Raw genomic sequence first — 19,575 nt, forward strand, 5'->3', positions numbered from 1 at the left:
CTAATAAATGTAGCAGAAATGATAGACTTTGGAAATCACCATTTTCCGACCCCCAGTGTAATGATTAGTTCAGATAAAGACTATCAGTGGATGCTAAAACTATTGGGGTAAAAGTTGATAAGAAAAGGGATATTTATACATTCTAATTCAAAGGGGAAGTATACCTTTACAGCAGAGATTTGGTGATCACCACATTAACCCAGTGATCAAACGTAGCATCACCGATGGTAGGGCAGCCTAACGTTGTATTTCTTCTGATGTGATGCATTAAGAAGTATACAACATTACCCATGAAGTATTCTTGCCAAAAATATTTAACCTGAATTTTATCAAGCCAAGACTTAACTTCTAGTTTATAGGAAAGAAAGAAAATCTAAGGAAATGTTAAATGAATGATACCATGAGGAAACAATGAGAAAAAATCCAATATAGAAGACATTCTGTAAGATAGCTGGCTAGGACTCTTCAGACAATATTCTGGAAAACAAATAAAAGCTCTGGGGGGCTTCTGTATTAAAAGAAACATAACGATTTAAATGCAAGAAATGAACTTTGATTGGATCTTGGAATGGGGTAGGGTGAGCTGTAAAAGACATTTTTGAGGCAACTGGAAAATTTTTAAAATGATATTATGGAATTATTGTCAGTATCCTTAAGTATGATAATGATATTGTGACTACGTAGGAGATGCATGCTGAAGTGACATGATTTCTGCTGTTTTTATTTTTTTTTTATTTTTTTATTTTTTTTTTTATAATTTTATTTTTTTAATGGGGTGACATCAATAAATCAGGATACATATATTCAAAGATAACAAGTCCAGGTTATCTTGTCGTTCAATTATGTTGCATACCCACCACCCAAAGTCAGATTGTCCTCTGTCACCTTCTATCTTGTTTTCTTTGTGCCCCTCCCACCCCCTATCCCTCTCCCATTCCCCCCTCCCCCCCGTAACCACCACACTCTTATCAATGTCTCTTAGTTTCACTATTATGTCCCACCTACGTATGGAATAATACAGTTCCTGTTTTTTTCTGATTTACTTATTTCGCTTCGTATCATGTTATCAAGATCCCACCATTTTGCTGTAAATGTTCCGATGTCATCATTTCTTATGGCTGAGTAGTATTCCATAGTGTATATGTGCCACATCTTCTTTATCCAGTCATCTATTGATGGGCTTTTTGGTTGTTTCCATGTCCTGGCCACTGTGAACAATGCTGCAATAAACATGGGGCTGCATGTGTCTTTACGTATCAATGTTTCTGAGTTTTGGGGATATATACCCAGTAGAGGGATTGCTGGGTCATAAGGTAGTTCTATTTTCAGTTTTTTGAGGAACCACCATACTTTCTTCCATAATGGTTGTACTACTTTACATTCCCACCAACAGTGTATGAGGGTTCCTTTTTCTCCACAGCCTCTCCAACATTTGCTATTACCTGACTTGCTAATAACAGCTAATCGAACAGGTGTGAGGTGGTATCTCATTGCCGTTTTGATTTGCATTTCTCTAATAGCTAAAGAAGATGAGCATCTTTTCATATATCTGTTGGCCATTTGTATTTCTTCCTGGGAGAAGTGTCTATTCATATCCTCTTCCCATTTTTTTATTGGATTGTTTGTTTGTTGTTGAGTTTTATGAGTTCTTTGTATATTTTGGATATTAGGCCCTTATCTGAGCTGTTGTTTGAAAATATCATTTCCCATTTAGTTGGCTTTCTGTTTATTTTGTTATCAGTTTCCCTTGCTGAGCAAAAACTTCTTAGTCTGATGTAGTCCCATTCATTAATTTTTGCCTTCACTTCTCTTGCCATTGGAGTCAGATTCATAAAATGCTCTTTAAAACCCAGGTCCATGAGTTGAGTACCTATGTCTTCTTCTATGTACTTAATTGTTTCAGGTCTTATGTTTAGATCTTTGATCCATTTTGAGTTAATTTTTGTACAGGGGGAGAGACTGTAGTCCAGTTTCATTCTTTTGCATGTGGCTTTCCAGTTTTCCCAGCACCATTTATTGAAGAGGCTTTCTTTTCTCCATTGTGTGTTGTTGGCCCCTTTATCAAAAATTATTTGACTATATATATGTGGTTTTATTTCTGGACTTTCTATTCTGTTCCATTGGTCTGAGTGTCTATTTTTCTGCCAATACCATGCTGTTTTGATTGTCGTGGCCCTATAATAGAGTTTGAAGTCAGGTATTGTTATGCCCCCAGCTTCATTCTTTTTCTTTAGGATTGCTTTGGCTATTCGGGGTTTTTTATAGTTCCATATAAATCTGATGATTTTTTGCTCTATTTCTTTAAAAAATGTCATTGGAATTTTGATGGGAATTGCATTAAATTTGTATATTGCTTTGGGTAATATAGCCATCTTGATTATATTTATTCTTCCTAGCCAAGAACAAGGTATATTCTTCCATCTCATTATATCTTTTTCGATTTCCCTTAACAATGGTTTATAGTTTTCATTATATAAGTCCTTTACATTCTTTGTTATGTTTATTCCTAAGTATTTTATTTTTTTTGTTGCAATCGTGAAGGGGATTATTCTTTTGAGTTCCTTCTCAGTTGTTTCATTGTTGGCATATAGAAAGGCTATTGACTTCTGTATGTTAATTTTGTATCCTGCGACCTTACTGTATTGGCTTATTGTTTCTAGTAGTCTTTTTGTGGATTCTTTGGGGTTTTCGATGTATAGGATCATATCATCTGAAAAAAGTGATACCTTTACTTCTTCTTTTCCGATATGGATGCCTTTTATTTCTTTGTCTTGTCTGATTGCTCTGGCTAGAACCTCTAGTACCACATTAAATAAGAGTGGAGAGAGTGGACAACCCTGTCTTGTTCCTGATTTAAGGGGGAAAGCCTTCAGTTTAGTGCCATTTAATATGATGTTAGCTGATGGTTTATCATATATGGCCTTTATCATGTTGAGATATTTTCCTTCTATACCCATTTTGTTGAGAGTCTTAAACATAAAATTGTGTTGTATTTTATCGAAAGCCTTTTCTGCGTCTATTGATAAGATCATGTGGTTTTTGTTCTTTGTTTTGTTGATATGGTGTATTACATTAACCGTTTTACGTATGTTGAACCATCCTTGAGATTCTGGGATGAATCCCACTTGATCATGATGTATTATTTTTTTAATATGTTGTTGTATTCGATTTGCTAGTATTTTGTTTAGTATTTTAGCATCTGTATTCATTAGAGATATTGGTCTGTAGTTTTCTTTTTTTGTGCCATCCTTGCCTGGTTTTGGTATGAGGGTTATGTTGGCCTCATAAAATGTGTTTGGAAGTATTGCTTCTTCTTCAATTTTTTGGAAGACTTTGAGTAGAATAGGAACCAAGTCTTCTTTGAATGTTTGATAAAATTCGCTGGTATAGCCGTCAGGGCCTGGACTTTTATTTTTGGGGAGGTTTTTAATGGTTTTTTCTATTTCTTCTCTACTGATAGGTCTGTTTAGGCTTTCTGCTTCTTCTTGACTCAGTCTAGGAAGGTTGTATTGTTCTAGGAATTTATCCATTTCTTCTAGGTTGTTGAATTTAGTGGCATAAAGTTTTTCATAGTATTCTACAATAATTCTTTGTATATCTACGGTGTCCGTGGTGATTTCTCCTCTTTCATTTTGGATTTTGTTTATATGAGTTCTTTCTCTTTTTTCCTTGGTAAGTCTTGCCAAGGGTTTGTCAATTTTGTTGATCTTTTCAAAGAACCAGCTCCTTGTTCTATTAATTTTTTCTATAGTTTTTCTGTTCTCTAATTCATTTATTTCTGCTCTGATTTTTATTATCTCCTTTCTTCGGCTGGTTTTGGGTTGTCTTTGTTCTTCTTTTTCTAGTTCCTTAAGGTGGGAAGTTAAGTGGTTCACTTGGGCTCTCTCTTGTTTGTTCATATATGCCTGAAGCGATATGAACTTCCCTCTTATCACTGCTTTTGCTGCATCCCATAGATTCTGATATGTCGTATTGTCATTTTCATTAGTCTGTATATATCTTTTGATCTCTGCACTTATTTCTTCTTTGACCCATTCATTTTTTAAAAGTATGTTGTTTAGTTTCCACATTTTTGTGGGATTTTTTTCCTCTTTTTTGCAGTTGAATTCTAGTTTCAAGGCTTTATGATCAGAAAATATGCTTGGTACAACTTCAATTTTTCTGAATTTGCTGCTATTGTTTTTGTGGCCCAACATATGGTCAATTCTTGAGAATGATCCATGTACACTGGAGAAAAATGTATACTCAGTCACTTTGGGATGAAATGTCCTGTAGATGTCTATCATATCCAGGTGCTCTAGTGTTTTGTTTAAGGCCACTATGTCTTTGTTGATTCTCTGTTTGGATGACCGATCTAGAGCCGTCAGCGGTGTATTGAGGTCTCCAAGTATGATTGTATTTTTGTCAGTTTTTGTTTTAAGATCAATAAGTAGCTGTCTTATATATTTTGGTGCTCCTTGGTTTGGTGCATATATATTAAGAATTGTTATGTCTTCTTGATTCAGTGTCCCCTTAGCCATTATGAAATGGCCATTTTTGTCTCTGAGTACTTTTCCTGTCTTGTAGTCAGCATTATCCGATATCAGTATTGCTACACCTGCTTTTTTTTGGATGTTATTTGCTTGGAGTATTGTTTTCCAGCCTTTCACTTTGAATTTGTTTTTATCCTTGTTACTTAGATGAGTTTCCTGTAGGCAGCATACAGTTGGATTTTCTTTTTTAATCCATTCTGCTACTCTGTGCCTTTTTATTGGTGAGTTTAATCCATTTACATTTAGTGTAATTATTGATACTTGTGAGTTCCCTATTGCCATTTTATATCTTGCTTTCTGTTAGTTTTGTGTCTTGTTTGATCCTTCTCTTTCGTTTTTCTATCTTTTGTTTTTATTTGGTTGTATTCCATACATCTTTCCTCTGTTGCTATCTTTTTTATCTCATGTGCTTCTGTGGTGGTTTTTTCAATGGTGGTTACCTTTGAGTAATGAAAAGGGTCCCTACCCAGTTCATTGTAGCGAACTATTTTGTGAGTACTTTTGCACTCCATCGTCCTTTGCTACTGTTAATCTCCGTCTTCTCCCCCTTTTTCTTTTTGTTGTTGTCACAGTTTAAATTTGGTTTTATTGTGTTCTTCTTGGAGCTTTTACTTGTGGCTCTGTTTTTTTTTGTTCTTTGTATCTGATTGGAGAACCCCCTTTAGTAATTCCTGGAGTGGGGGTTTTCTGATGATAAATTCCCTCATCTTTTCTGTATCTGTGAATGTTTTTATTTCTCCTTCGTATTTGAAGGATAGCTTTGATGGGTATAGTATTCGTGGCTGAAAGTTCCTCTCTTTCAGGACTTTAAATATTGGGGTCCACTCTCTTCTAGCTTGTAGAGTTTCTGCTGAGAAATCTGATGATAATCTAATGGGCCTTCCTTTATATGTTGTATTCTTCTTTTCCCTGGCTGCCTTGAGAATTTTTTCTTTGCTGTTGGTTTGTGTCAATTTCATTATGATATGCCTTGGAGTAGGTTTGTTGGGGTTAAGAAAACTTGGAGTTCTGTTTGCATCTTGAACTTGAGGCTTTAGTTCTTTCCACAGGCTTGGGAAGTTCTCATCAATTATTTGTTTAAGTATGTTCTCCATTCCATTTTCTCTCTCTTCTCCCTCTGATATACCTATTATTCTTATGTTATTCTTTTTGATGGAGTCAGATAATTCTTGTAGGGCTATCTCATTTTTTTTAATTTTTGAGTCTCTTTCTTCTTCTCTCTGTTGTGCCTCAAGTTGCTTGTCTTCTATTTCACTAATCCTCTCTTCTATCTGACCTGTTCTATTAGCTAAGCTTGTTACTTCGTTTTTCAGCTCGTGAATTGAGTTTTTCATCTCTGATTGATTTGTTTTTATAGTTTCAATTTCCTTGGACATATATTCTTTGTGTTCATGGAGTTGTTTTCTGAGCTCCCTATATTGCCTTTCTGTGTTTTCTTGTATATCTCGGAGGATTTTTAGGATTTCTATCTTGAATTCTCTGTCATTTAGCTCCAAGGTTTCCAATATATTAAATTTTTTCTCCATAGATTTTTCCTCATCTAGCTATGTTACCTCTCTTTCTTTTGTATCCATGATATTCGATTTTCTCTTCCTTAATGGCATCTGAGGGTGGTTTTGTTGATAGTATTAATGAGATTTAATAAAGAATAAAAAGTTAAAAAAAATAAAAAAATAACAAATCGAAAAGAGTTGTTTCTTAAAAAAAAAATTAATAATGAAATAAAGAAAAATAAAATAAAATAAAAATTTTTTAAAAAAGGAAATTATTCCCCCCCTCTTTTTTTCCTCTCCTCTCCTCTCCCCTCTTTCTTGAGAAAATCTTGTGGTGGACTGTGAGTTATAACAAACAATGCCTGTGATGGAGGGCCTGAATTGGGGAAAAGTAATAAAGGGGCAAAAAAGAGAGAAAGAAAAAAAAAAAAAAAGGAAAAAAAAAAAAGCGTATGGACCCACAAAAAGCAAATAAGGAAAAAATTTGGGTCAAGAATAAAATGATTTGCTTTTAGGTGTTGGTTTTCTAAGAGTTATGATGAGAGGAATAAGAGGAAAATGGAAAAATGGGGGGACAAATTAAAAACTTACTATTGTATTTAGTGGAACAAGAACTAGATAATATGGAGAGCCAGGGATGGGAGCACTGCTAGTGAGTTAAAAAGGTGAAGTAAAAACCCCCCAAAATGCCACAAACATAGGTTTGAGTCCCAGATAAGATAATTTGTTTGTTATTGAGGTTTGAATGAGAGGAGATGTAAAGGAGAAAGGAAGAAACTAATATAGAAGGAGAAAAGAAAGAGAGAGAGAGAAAAAAAGAGGGAACCACTAAAAGAAGAAAAAAGAAAGGAGAGAGAGAGAGAGAGAGTTAAGGGTTTTGGAGTGCAACCCTCATAGAGAGAAAGGAAGAGAAGAGAAAAGATAATGGGAGATGTAACACTTATGGGTAGTGTAGTTCCAGGAGAGGAGAGAGTAAGACCGGTAGAGAGTTAATCGGCCAAATTGGAGGAGGAAAAAAAAGTCTCAAGAATGAAGATAAGAGAAACAAACGAACAAATATAATAAAATGGGATAGGTTATAAAGTCTGCAGATTATTCTTGATTTTGAGAGGTTATCTTCTTGCTTTTTCTTTTCTCTCCCTCTTCCTGGTCGGTGACTCTGTACCCCGGGTTCTGCCCCTTTGGCACGCTCAGGTAGAGGTTTGCAGTTGATAAGTCTCTATGGCAATGTCATGTATTGTGCTTTATTCTCGTTGGTAGTCGAGGCTCATTAGCATTTATAGGCTCCGACAGTGAGAGAGTCCGTGTTCCTGGAGCCTTTCTCCTAGTCTTTCCTTCCTCAATTAGTAGCCTGATAGTCCAGGTATGGGGTTGCTGCTGCCTCTGCCTGGATAGTAAGAGGCTCAAATTGCTGGCAACTCCCCACTCTATTTCCACTCAGCACAGGGCTCTGGGTAAGGCTCAGTCAGTCAGAGCTGCTAGCATAATCAGGCGGGCTTTCCGCCCACTCGAAGACCTCTGGCTCTGCCACTCTATCCGGTAACACAAGCGGGTGCCCACTGTCTGCAACCAGGATATCCGGCCAGCAGTCTCACGCTCTGAGTGAAACCCCCAACCGCAGGGAAAAGTTGCAGCGTTGGAATTGGCTCTCGCTCCGTCCCCGTGTGTGGCTTTTGCAAGGCGCTGGGGCGTCCCGAGATTCCGCTTTGGCCCACACAAAGGCCCCTGACTCTGCCCCTCTGTGCAATAACACGGGCGCGCACTGCCGAGGCACTCGGAGGAATCGCTCACTCCTTATCTGCGCGCGCAAACCAGGATATGAGGCCGGCCGCGGTTCCCTCTGAGTAAAATAGCCTCCAGCAGGGAAAATCTCCACCGTTGGGATTAGTTCTCACTCCCTCCCGTGCGTGGCTTTCCCAGGGCGCTGGGGCTGCCCAGAGACTCTGCCCTCAGCCCACAGAAAGGCCTCTGACCCTGCCTCTCCGTGGGGCAACACGGGCACCCATTTCCGCGGCTTAGGAAGAAATCTCTCTTCCACTAACTGCGCACCGACCAGGAGACCGGGTAAAATGGCCGCTCCGCTTGTCTTTCTTTGTTTGGGTTTGGCGCGAGTGTTAGCTTGTATTGCCCGGGTTGCCACAGGATCAGATTTTCCTCGGCTTGGATCTCTGAGTCACAGCCTGGTTCGGCCGTTTTTGCTGCGGCGGCCTGGATCTATTCACCCCCTTTGCCCGCCTCAGTTTCTATATTCACAGTTACCAGAGAAAGCCGCCCCGTTTAGGTTAGTGAGGAAGGCGGAGCATTTCTTACTCCCTATTTCCTTCGGGGTTTGGTTATATATTTAGCCAATTTTTCACTCAATCATACCTTTGGGTGTATTGCGAAGAATCTGGAAGCTCCAAGTATAGGTTTTTCTGTTTCTGGTTGAAGATCTTGTTGAGTTTTGGGGGAGATTTATCGGTATCGCTTCCTACTCCGCCATTACTCTCGATTTCTGCTGTTTTTAAATGTCTCAGAAAAGTAGGCCCTGGCCGGTTGGCTCAGCGGTAGAGCGTCGGCCTGGTGTGCGGGGGACCCGGGTTCGATTCCTGGCCAGGGCACATAGGAGAAGCGCCCATCTGCTTCTCCACCCCCCCCCTCCTTCCTCTCTGTTTCTCTCTTCCCCTCCCACAGCCAAGGCTCCATTGGAGCAAAGATGGCCTGGGTGCTGGGGATGGCTCCTTGGTCTCTGCCCCAGGCGCTAGAGTGGCTCTGGTCCCGGCAGAGCCACGTCCCAGAGGGGCAGAGCATCGCCCCCTGGTGGGCAGAGCATCGCCCCTGGTGGGCATGCGGGGTGGATCCCGGTCAGGCGCATGTGGGAGTCTGTCTGACTGTCTCTCCCCGTTTCCAGCTTAATTAAAAAGAAAAAAAAATGTCTCAGAAAAATAAACACGAATGTGTGTGTGCACATGTATAGTATGTGATAAAGCAAATCAATATATAATCTTGTTGTGTGTGTGTTTAAAGAAACCTTTCTAGTATATATTACTGATTCATTAACATCGAACTTAGAGCCAACAGCACTATAGCTCATGCCTGAATGAAGTTTACCTAAAAAATATTTTCTCTGTAAGATATATCACATCCTTCCTAAGCTTAGGAACATTATACAGCACTTCAGCACTATGTTTTCAGGCCATTTTAAACAGCAAAATCACCAACAAAAAGTACAAAATTTGAAAAATGTGGCACAAAATAGACTGAAAAAGACACTTGCTTACAGAATGAATGCTGAAATAAGGCAGAGAATCCCTTTGTTCACTTTCACCTGGGAACATGCAATTCAGGCAACTCAAATTGTTTGCCATTCTGTGTGTGTCCACAAATGACCATGACAAAAACTGCAAGTACTGTATTGATTTGGGAGTCACAAGTAAATTTTACCAAGAAGGCACATTCACAAATAAAGAATCCACAAATAATGTGGACCGACTCTATATGTAGTACATCTTAAAATTTTTCCTTTAAGCACTGCTTTAAGCCTCCTGCAAATTTTGGTATGATGTATTTTCATTTAATTCATGGTTTGGCAAAACATGGACTACTGTAGATTTTGTGAGTGAAGTTTTATTTGAAGCACAGCCACACTCACTATTGTATCTATTGTTTTGCTGATTTCCTATCTGGCCCTTGACAGAAAAAGTATGTTGGTCCCCTATGCAGTTCATAATTTTTTTTAGTTTCTCTTGAGACTTTTCACTTGATCCAAGGATTATTTAGAAGTATATTGTTTAATTTCCAAACATTTGGAGATTGTCCAGATGTGTTTCTGTAATTGATTTGTCGATTAATACTATTATGGTCCGAAAACACACACTGTACTATTTAAGGTTTGTTTTGTGGCACAGAACATAGTATATCTTGGTGAATAGTCTATATGCATGTGAGAAGAATATGTAATCTGCTTTTGTTTGGTATGCTGTCCTATAAATATCCACTAGCTCTATTTGGTTGATAGTGCTATTTAGATCATCTATAGTCTTACTGATTTTCTGCCTACTTGTTCTATGAAGTAAAGACAGGCATGTCCAGGTCTCCAACTGTAATTATGGATTTGTCTATTTCTCTTTTTAGATCCTATCAGGTTTTGTTTTGTGAATTTTGAAACTTGTTAAACGCATACACATTTAGGATTTATGTCTTCTTGGAGAGCCCTTATAATTATGTAATATCCTTTTTTTTTCTCTGATATTCTTTCTTGTTCTGAAATCTTTGTCTGATATATAGCTACTCCAGCTTTTGTTTGGTTGTTAGTGTTTCATGATATACCGGTATATCTTCATTCCTTTTCTTTTAACTTATTGAGTCTATATACTTAAAGTGAATTTTCTGTAACTAGCATATAGTTGGTTCTTCCTTTTCAATCCTGACAATCTCTGTCTTTTTTTTTTTTTTTTTGTATTTTTCTGAAGTTGGAAATGGGGAGGCAGTCAGACAGACTCCCACATGCGCCCGACCGGGATCCACCCAGCATGCCCACCAGGGGGTGATGTTCTGTTCTGCTCATCTGGGGTGTTGCTCTGTTGTGACCAGAACCATTCTAGCGCCTGAGGCAGAGGCCACAGAGCCATCCTCAGCGCCCGGGCCATCTTTGCTCCAGTGGAGCCTCGGCTGCGGGAGGGAAGAGAGAGAGAGAGAGGAAGGAGAGGGAGAGGGGTGGAGAAGCGGATGGGCGCTTCTCCTGTGTGCCCTGGCTGGGAATCAAACCCGGGACTCCCGCACGCCAGGCCGATGCTCTACCACTGAGCCAACCGGCCAGGGCCAATCTCTGTCTTTTAACTGTTGTGTTTAGACCATTCACATTGAAAGGGATTGATCTAGTTGGATCAGCATTTACCATCTTGCTAGCTACTTTCTGTTCCATTTGTATTTGTATTTTTGTTAGCTCTTTTTGTTTAATAGTCCATTTTTTATTATACTTTACCTCCTGTATTGACTTATTGTTTATACCTCTCTTATTTCATGGTTGCCTTAGGTTTTAAAGTACAGTATATATATTTAAATCATTTGAGTCCACCTTATAGTAGTAATATACCACTCTACCTATAGTATATAAGGTCCTAATAACATTATATACTCAAATCTTCCCTCCCATCTCTTTGTCATTATTACTATATATTTTACTATTGTATATGCTATAAATATCTAATACATTGTTAGTGTTATTACTTTAAACTGTCAGTTATTTTTAGGATGATTAAAAATAATATAGATAATAGTTTATTGGAAGCTTTAGAGCAGAAGAGTGTCATGATCCCTTTAAAATGTCACATCATTCTGGTTGCTCTAAGGGGGAAGCAGAGAGACCAACTGGGAAGCTGTTGCTGTAATCTAATTGGAACCTGATAGTGGCTTATTCCAAGGTCATGTCAGATTACACAGAAGAGTATTAGGACATTCAAGAATCTTTTTTGTTTACTTCAGAGTCTCACAATCTTTTATGACAGTTCAAATATTTAGACTTAAAGCTACTGCAAAGTATTTGATAAGACATTCACATTAAAACACTAAACACATGACTTGTTGTGATCCTTGTTGACCTCATAGTTCAGTTTGAAATAATCACAGTAATTATAGTCATCATTATTAGATAGAAGGACAAGTAAGACTGCTTAAAAAGTGCATTGTCAGCATTATAGTTTTCTTTTAATATAGGATTATCCATACATGTTAATAAAAATTGATATACTTGTCTACTTTTTTTGCTGATTTTTTTTATTGGCAAATTAGGTCACTTATCAGAAGTTCACAATATTCTATTCAAAAACTATCAATCAATTACCTGGCCAATCTACAAAAATTGGATTTTTGAATTCTAGATTATGTTGTCTTTGTAGAATATAGGAACTTTCAGTAATAAATGTCTGACTTTAAAAATTTTATCTACCTTATATCCTTGTACTGATCCTAAAAAAAAGTATACCCTCAAACTTTCCACTTTCTGAAAAACTAAAAACACTACATTTATTATCAACTTTTTCTTTTTAGTTCAGTATTTATTTGGCTAAAAATGCTTTTTAAACTCTTTGCAAATTTCCAAATGTACTATCTCTATTCAAAAGTACAAACAGATGTTTTCTTAAGTAACCACATATTATTGCATCTATCATGATTAACAATTCTGTCATCTCATCTAATACCCATTCATATTCAAATTTCTCTAATTGTCTAAAAAATATTCTTGGTATGTATTTTTATAGTTAATTTGATCCTGATCTAAAATTCTCCCACTTACTGTATGTCATTGTTTTGTATCTTAGATCACTCTTAATCAGAAACAGGTGTTTCCCATCCCCTTTCTGTTTAATGCCTCTGTCTTGCAAAAGAAACCTGGTCAGTTGTCCTGTAGTATGCATGGGTTTAATTTGTTCCTCTACAGTTACTATGGACCAGAAGTTAGATGAAAGCCTTGTTTATACTCACATTTAGGGTTTTGTGTTTTGTTTTGTTCATTTGGCAAGACTATTTCAAAGGTGATAATATTTCCTATATCATTACATGAGAGGGCATATAATGTTTGATTATTGCACTTTTAGTGATACTAAGACTGATTGTTAAGTTCAGATGAGGACAATCTTATTAAAGGTTTCTGTCAGTCTTCTCTGTGTGATGCTAAAGACATTGATGATTGTTGCCTGATCCAATTATTTAATTAGGAGTTGCAAAGTGATCATATTCTAATCATGTCACTACCTCTGTATTTAATAATGGATGTTGACAGAACTCTTTGGTTAATTGAAATATGATTCATATCAGAAAAGCAGAATAAAGGGAAAATAATTAAGCCTCACTTTTCAGAGTAATGATATGGTTCCCTAGCAACCTACAGTGGTGTCCAGTGAAGTTTCTTTGTTTCTCTCTTTGCTAAATAATCACTGTGAGCTCATGACTTTTTATATATTCAGTATGTTTTAATAAATTGCAGTTATTTATACTTTTGATCTCATTATATCTCATCTTTGGCCACTGGGAGCTCCAAGTTGGCTCCTGTGTCCTTTCGATGCCCCATTGGCCTTTGATAGCCTCATTGCTTTTTGACTCAACAAGATATTTCAGGTTATCTTACTCATTCCTTGTCTCTAGACATAGAGTCATCCATTTTTTTAAGAAAAGGTTTCCTAGTTAGCTTCTTTTCTTTACTCAGCACCTGTCTTGATCTACACCACTGTGATGCTGAAAAACTCACACTGTAATTTGTTCTCTGTATCTAATTGTATAATTGACTGCTGCTATATCCTGCATGTTCTGTATTTGTTGCCTGTATTAAATCACAAACCCGCAGTTATTTTGGTCCACTGTAGTGGGATCTTTTCTCTTATTCTTGTACCTTGCCTGTGGCTCATGACTACAATCACTTTAGTATTTCATTACTTAGCACTTCATCATTCTCTGTTTTTCTATATTTGTTTAATGGGTTTATGTCTTCTTTAAAAAATTTTTTTTATTTATTCATTTTTAGAGAGGAGAGAGGGAGAGAAAGAGACAGAGAGGGAGAAAGAGGAGAGAGAGACAGAGAGAGAGAAGGGGGGAGGAGCTGGAAGCATCAACTCCCATATGTGCCTTGACCAGGCAAGCCCAAGGTTTCGAACCGGCGACCTCAGTATTTCCAGGTCGACTCTTTATCCACTGTGCCACCACAGGTCAGGCTATGTCTTTTTTTTTTTTCAAAAAAATTATACTTTCATGGAGATCAGGACTTCTCCATTACTGTAGGAGATAAAAATTAAAACTATTAAGAATATAGTGATAGCTGAATAGATATTAATTGAATTGAAGGGCATAAACACTTTGTCATTGGATCTAGAATGTAGTTTTCAGATACACTAAAAAAAAAAAAAATACTTCATTGCCCTGGCCGCATAACTCGGTTGGTTAGAGCATTGTCCTGAAGTTCAGAGGTTGCTGGTTTGATTCCCGGTCAGGGCACATACAGGAACAAATCAGTGTTCCTGTCTCTCTTTCTCTCTCCCTTCTTTTTCTCTCGCTAAAGTCAATAAATAAAAGTTTAAATAAAAAAGGAAAATACTTCACATGGTCATTACTTTCAGTGCCAAGTCTCAGTTCTTACTTGGCTTAGCTTCGTTATTGGGGGTCCAGATTTGGCTGTTAAGTAAGAGAGTTGGAAGCAAGGCTGACTTCCTGGCAAAACTGACTTATGTTGACTTGAATTGCTTCTGATCCTTTTTGTCATTTTGTCAACTATTTTTGTAATGCTAAATGGGTGACCTTTTTATAGTTTCTATAGATGAATGAAAACCAGAAAAGCCAGACTATTTACAACACTTAAAAATGTGATAGTCCTATAGTAGCATTGAAGCTGCTTGTCATGTGAAGAGACTATATTAATTCGTTTTATGATTAGAGTAGGAAGAAGTATCTGAGGTGATGCGTCCCTTCTATCTACTTCCTTCTTCCTTTTCTCTTAACTCCAAAGAAGAGGCTGGAGATTCTTCAGGGAAGAATAAAAAGATTAATTTTAGAATAGATTTGTATTCTTGATAAGACAATACTTCTTCGGTTTGCTTACAGGGCCTGTTATTGCCTTGGAGTTTAATGGAGGCGGTATTGTAGAAGCATGTAGAATTCTTGTCAACGAGATATTCAAGAAGATCAAGGTAAAAGATTTCATTGACTATTTATATTTCTTTTTTTAACCCCTTCCTGAGCTCAGTTCAGCATGACTCAGCCCTGCTGCTCTCCTAGCCATCGGCCCAGACACCCCTTGAAGAGCCCAGATACTCACCTGGCCCCACATTCTGCTTGTCAGGGGACACCCTTCCTGAACTACTTGGAGTATCTCTACTGCAAATCAGGCCCTGACCTCTCCCTTGACATTTTTACCCATTGGCAGACTCAATTAGGGCACTTACATAGGGCCAAGTTCCTGCGCTTTTTCTCTACAATAACAGGGTTCTCCTTGAAGGCTGAGTCCCAGTTTGAGCCAGCTCTTTCTCCTGAACCCCAGCCTGAACCTGGCACGCTTTTTTCTTCTTTTTTTCCAAGTGAAAGAAAGGAAGACAGACAGATTCCCATATGTACCCTGATCGTGATCCACCCAGCAACCCCCATCTGGGGCTGATGCTTGCCCATCTGGGGCCAAGCTCAGAATTGAGCTAATGGCATACTTTAAAAATGAACTTTGGTTGAAGGTGGACATCCCATCCACATGTCGCCAGAATCCAGGGTTTCCCTTTGTGACTACAAAAAGCACATCTCAGGCAAGCCAGGGACAACATCAGAGAGATTGTTTCAGACCAGAGAGAATTTTACTGTCTCTGGATGCCTTCAAATCAGTCTCCAGGAAATTCAGCCTCAGATACACCCCAAAGCTCACATGTGCCATCTCACTTTTTCCGATATCAGCTCCCAGAAAAACAGTGGGCTCCTGAAATAGCTCCAAGGTATTCTAAAGGTCCCAGACTATTTTTCAAGGGCTCTCTAAGACTCCCCACCTCTGAAAAGAAAGGCCCTAGTAGGTTTCTGGAAATATCCCTTTCCCCTACTCCTAGGATTGAACCCCAAGGCTCTAAAACTGCCCTTTTAATCTTGCATATCACCTCAAGGGCCTAAAGACCTCCTCTGGGAAGTTTACAGAAAAATGAGGACATCCATTGTGAACATTAAGGCTACAGAAAATCCCCTAACTATGAGCAAACCCCAGGGCTCCCTTCCAAGCCAATCCTCCAGGAGGATCCCCAATCAGTGTTTCAGAAATATCATCTCACTCTCTTCCAAACTTCCCAATGATCTGGGCACCCCTCCTCTCCCAAAGTAAGCCCCAGTAATCCAGAGGCCTCTGCACCTCTGAAGAATCCCCAGGGCTCCAGAAAAGCCTGTGCTCTCAGGGACAACCTCAGAATGCAGCCTACTCCTGAGACATCCCAGCGCCCCGGCACTACATTTGCTAGGACTCCCATGGTCCCAGTTAATCTTCCACCTACCAGAAACCCTCAGAATCTCTTAACTACTCAGAATCAGCCCCAGATCCTGTATTCCCCCCAAACCCCTCACCTTCTAATTCCCCAGTTCACAACAGCCTAGAGCCACAGGCCAGCTGCAGGCACATGTGACTCCCCATCTCCTGGGCGGGGGTCTGGGACCGACAATTTATATTTCAGTCAAACCTTTTCACTTCCTTTTCCTTACAACCACATAGTACTTTTTAGCTCTAGTGTTGCATGGAATTTTTTTTAAAAAACATCATAATTTTTAGGACTCGTGGTAAATAATTGGGAGCTAAGCTTTGGTTTTTCCTTGCCAAACTAAAATATTCATTGCTTAAAATTTTACAAAATAAGAATGTACTTATTTAAAAACTCCAAAATATATGTTTCTCAAGTAAAATGTCTCACCAAATGCATCTTCAAGGCCTGCCTTTTTAAAAAACTTAGCGAGCCTGACCTGTGGTGGCACAGTGGATAAAGCGTCGACCTGGATATGCTGAGGTCGCCGGTTCGAAACCCTGGGCTTGCCTGGTCAAGGCACATATGGGAGTTGATGCTTCCTGCTCCTCCCCCTTCTCTCTCTCTCTCTCTCTCCTCTCTCTCTCTCCTTTCTAAAATGAATAAAAAAATAAATAAATAAAAAACTTAGTGAATTACATATCGAGAAATGTTATACAGATGGTTTGACTTAATGGTTTTTCAACTTTTGGTGATAAACATTCTGTAGGAACCACACTTCTAGAAGTATGTTGTACCTTACTCTCTCATAGCTGAGGAGCTGCAGGAAGCCACGGCTCCCAGTCAGCCCTGGGATCATGAGGGTGAACAAACGCTACTCTACAGTGTAGTCATTGTGTTGGGTGTTGGTCCAACTGTAGGCTAATATAGATGTTCTGAGCACGTTTAAGGTAGGCTAGGCTAAGCTTTGGTGTTAGTAAGGTTAGGTGTATTAAATGCACTTTCAGTTTATGACATTTTAAACTTATGGGTTTTATTGGAACATAAGCCCACCGTAAGTTGAGGAGCATTTATATTTCTAAGATTATATACTTTAGACAGACACTCCCATTGCCCAGTGTTCATTGTTATTTGTTTCAGTAATGCTGCCTCTGAAATTGAATGTGAGCTTTATCTAGAAATCATTACATGTAGGTATTTTCTAGATATGTTGATGAGCTTGCTGTATTTAAGAATTTCAGACTTAATATTACTTAAAAACCAAACATAAAAGAGGATTAAATGAGTATGTCTATGCATATAGCTGATTATTTTTTTTATAAATATATGAGAGGAAATTTTTGGGTTTATAGTCTGATTTGGCTTATGGTTCCTTGAATTCTGATAATTTAAAGTATTTTGTCTTTTGTCTCATTTTATCATCACATACTACTTAGGTTGAAGGCAGATATGATCAAGATGACTAGAATAGAAAAGGAAACAGAAAATAGTTTATATGATTTGGAGTTTTTAGCTCTGAATTAAAGATTATCTAACCCAACTTTCTCATTTTACAGTTGTGGAAACTGAGGCCAGAGAGGTTTATTAAATTTTCAGCTTCATAGAGCTACTTTATGATAAAGCTAGAATAGAACTCAGGTCTCCCCTCTTTCCTAGCTGACATTTGTAAAAGCTATTTTTGAAGAGTTCTATTGAGTATGCTTGGTTGTTGTTCAGATAATAGTTCATTTTAAATCAGTAATATACCATTAGCAGCATTAAAAAACATAACCTCGGCCCTGGCCAGGTCGCTCAGTGAATAAAGTGTGAACTTGGAGTGCCAGAGGTCATGGGTCAACACCAGGTCTGGACACATACAAGAAGCAATTAATGAGAACATAACTAAATGAAACAACTAAGTGAAACAAGTTTATGCTTCTCTCTTGCTCTCCCTCTATCCCCCTCTCTCCCTCTCTCCCCTTCTCTCCTTCTCTTCCTCTCCTTTTCTCCCTCTCTCTCCCTCTCTCCTCCCCCCTCTCTCTCCCTCTCCCCATTCTCCCTTTCTCTCCCCCTCACCTTCCTCTCTCCCCCTTCTCCCCCCTCTCCTTCCCCCTTCTCTGCCTCTCTGCTTCTTTCCCTCTCCCTCTCTCTTCCTCTTCACCCCATCTCCCTCTCCCCCATCTGTTCCTCTCCCTCCCTCCCTTCCTTCTTCTCCCTCCCCCTCTCCCCTTCCCCCAATCCTTCCTCTATTCTTCTCCATCTCCCCTTCTCTCTCCGTCACCCTTTCCCTCTCCCCTTCTCTCTCCCTCTCCCCTTCTTTCTCCCTCTCCCTCCCCCTCTCTCCCTCTCCCCTTCTCCTTCCTCTCCTTCTCCCTTTCTCTCGCCCCCTCTCCCCCTCTGCCTCTCCTCCACCTCTCCCTCTCTCTCCTCCCTGTCTCTCTCCCTCTCTTTCCCTCCTCCCTCTCATCCTACCTCTCTCCCTTCCCACCTCTCTCCCTTCCCCTCTCCCTCCACTGTTCCTCTCCCCCTCCCTCCTCTCCCCCTCCCCTATTTTCTCCCTCTCCCCTTCTCTCTCCCTTTCCCCCTCTCTCCCTCTCCCTCTGCCTCTCCTTCTCTCCCTCCTTCACTTTCTGTTCTTCTTCCCTCCCTCTTTCTCCCACCCTCTCCCTCTTCCTCCCTCTCTCTCCCTCTCCCTCTCTGTCTCTCCCTCCTTCTCTCCTCCTCTCCCCTTCACTTCCTCTCTCCCTCTCTTTTCCTCTCTCTTCTTCTTCCTCCCTCTCCTTTCCACCTCTCCCTTCTTGCCCCCTACAACTCTCCCTACTCTCCCTTCTCTCCCCTCTCTCTTTCCCTCCCCCTCTCTTCTTCTCCCTCTCCCTCTTCCCTTCTCATTTTCCCTCTCGCCTTCTCCCTCTCTCCCTCTCTCACCCTCTTTCCTCTTTCTCCCCCTTTTTATCCTTCCCCTCTCCCTCCCTTCTCTGTCCCTCCCCCTCCCTCCCCTTCCCCTCTCCTTCTGTTTCTCTCCCTCTCCCATTTTCTCTCCCTCTCCCATTTTCTCTCCCTCTCTCATTTTCTCTCCTTCTTCCATTTTCTCTCACTCTCCTGTTTTCTCTCCCTCTTCCCTTCCCTCTTCTGTTCCCTCTCCTCTCCCCTTCGCCCTCTCCCTCTCCCTCTCTCTCCTTTCCCTTTCCCTCCCCTCCTCTCTCCCCCTCCCTTCTTCTCCTACTTCCCCTCTCCTACTCCCCCTTCTTCCCCTCTCCCTCTCTCCCTTCTTAACCTCTCCCTCTCTCCCTTCTTCCCCTCTCCTTCCCTGTCCCCCTTTTTCCTCCTGTCCCTCCTCTCCTTTTCCCTCTCTCTCTCCCTCTTTCCCTCTCCACCTCTTCCCCTTTCTCCCTGTTCTACTCTCCTTTCCTCCCCCTTTCTCTTCCTCCCTTTCTCTCCCTCTCCCCCTCTCTATCCCTCTCCTCCTTTCCCTCTCCCCTTGTCTGTCTTCCCCCTCTCTCCCTCTCCCCTTCTCATTCCCTCTTTCCCCTCTCACCCTCTCCTTTCTCTCCCTCCCCTCTCCTTCCCCTCTCCTTCCTCTGTCCCTCTCCCACTCTCCCTCTCCCCATTTCTCTCCCTCTCCCGTTCTCT

General features: G+C 39.9%; 1 protein-coding gene across 2 annotated transcripts in view; it reads left to right on the forward strand.

The window, feature by feature from the left end:
* RP2 (RP2 activator of ARL3 GTPase) overlaps nt 1-19,575 on the forward strand; it is a 64,313-nt gene that overhangs the window by 39,129 nt on the left and 5,609 nt on the right. For both annotated transcript variants that reach the window (XM_066249876.1, XM_066249875.1), the window contains exon 4: nt 14,594-14,679. In XM_066249876.1, the coding sequence (XP_066105973.1) occupies nt 14,594-14,679 (86 nt within the window). The remainder of the gene's footprint in view (nt 1-14,593; nt 14,680-19,575) is intronic.

The sequence above is a fragment of the Saccopteryx bilineata genome, chromosome X, assembly GCF_036850765.1.
Source record: "Saccopteryx bilineata isolate mSacBil1 chromosome X, mSacBil1_pri_phased_curated, whole genome shotgun sequence".
In the NCBI taxonomy this organism is placed as follows: domain Eukaryota; kingdom Metazoa; phylum Chordata; class Mammalia; order Chiroptera; family Emballonuridae; genus Saccopteryx; species Saccopteryx bilineata.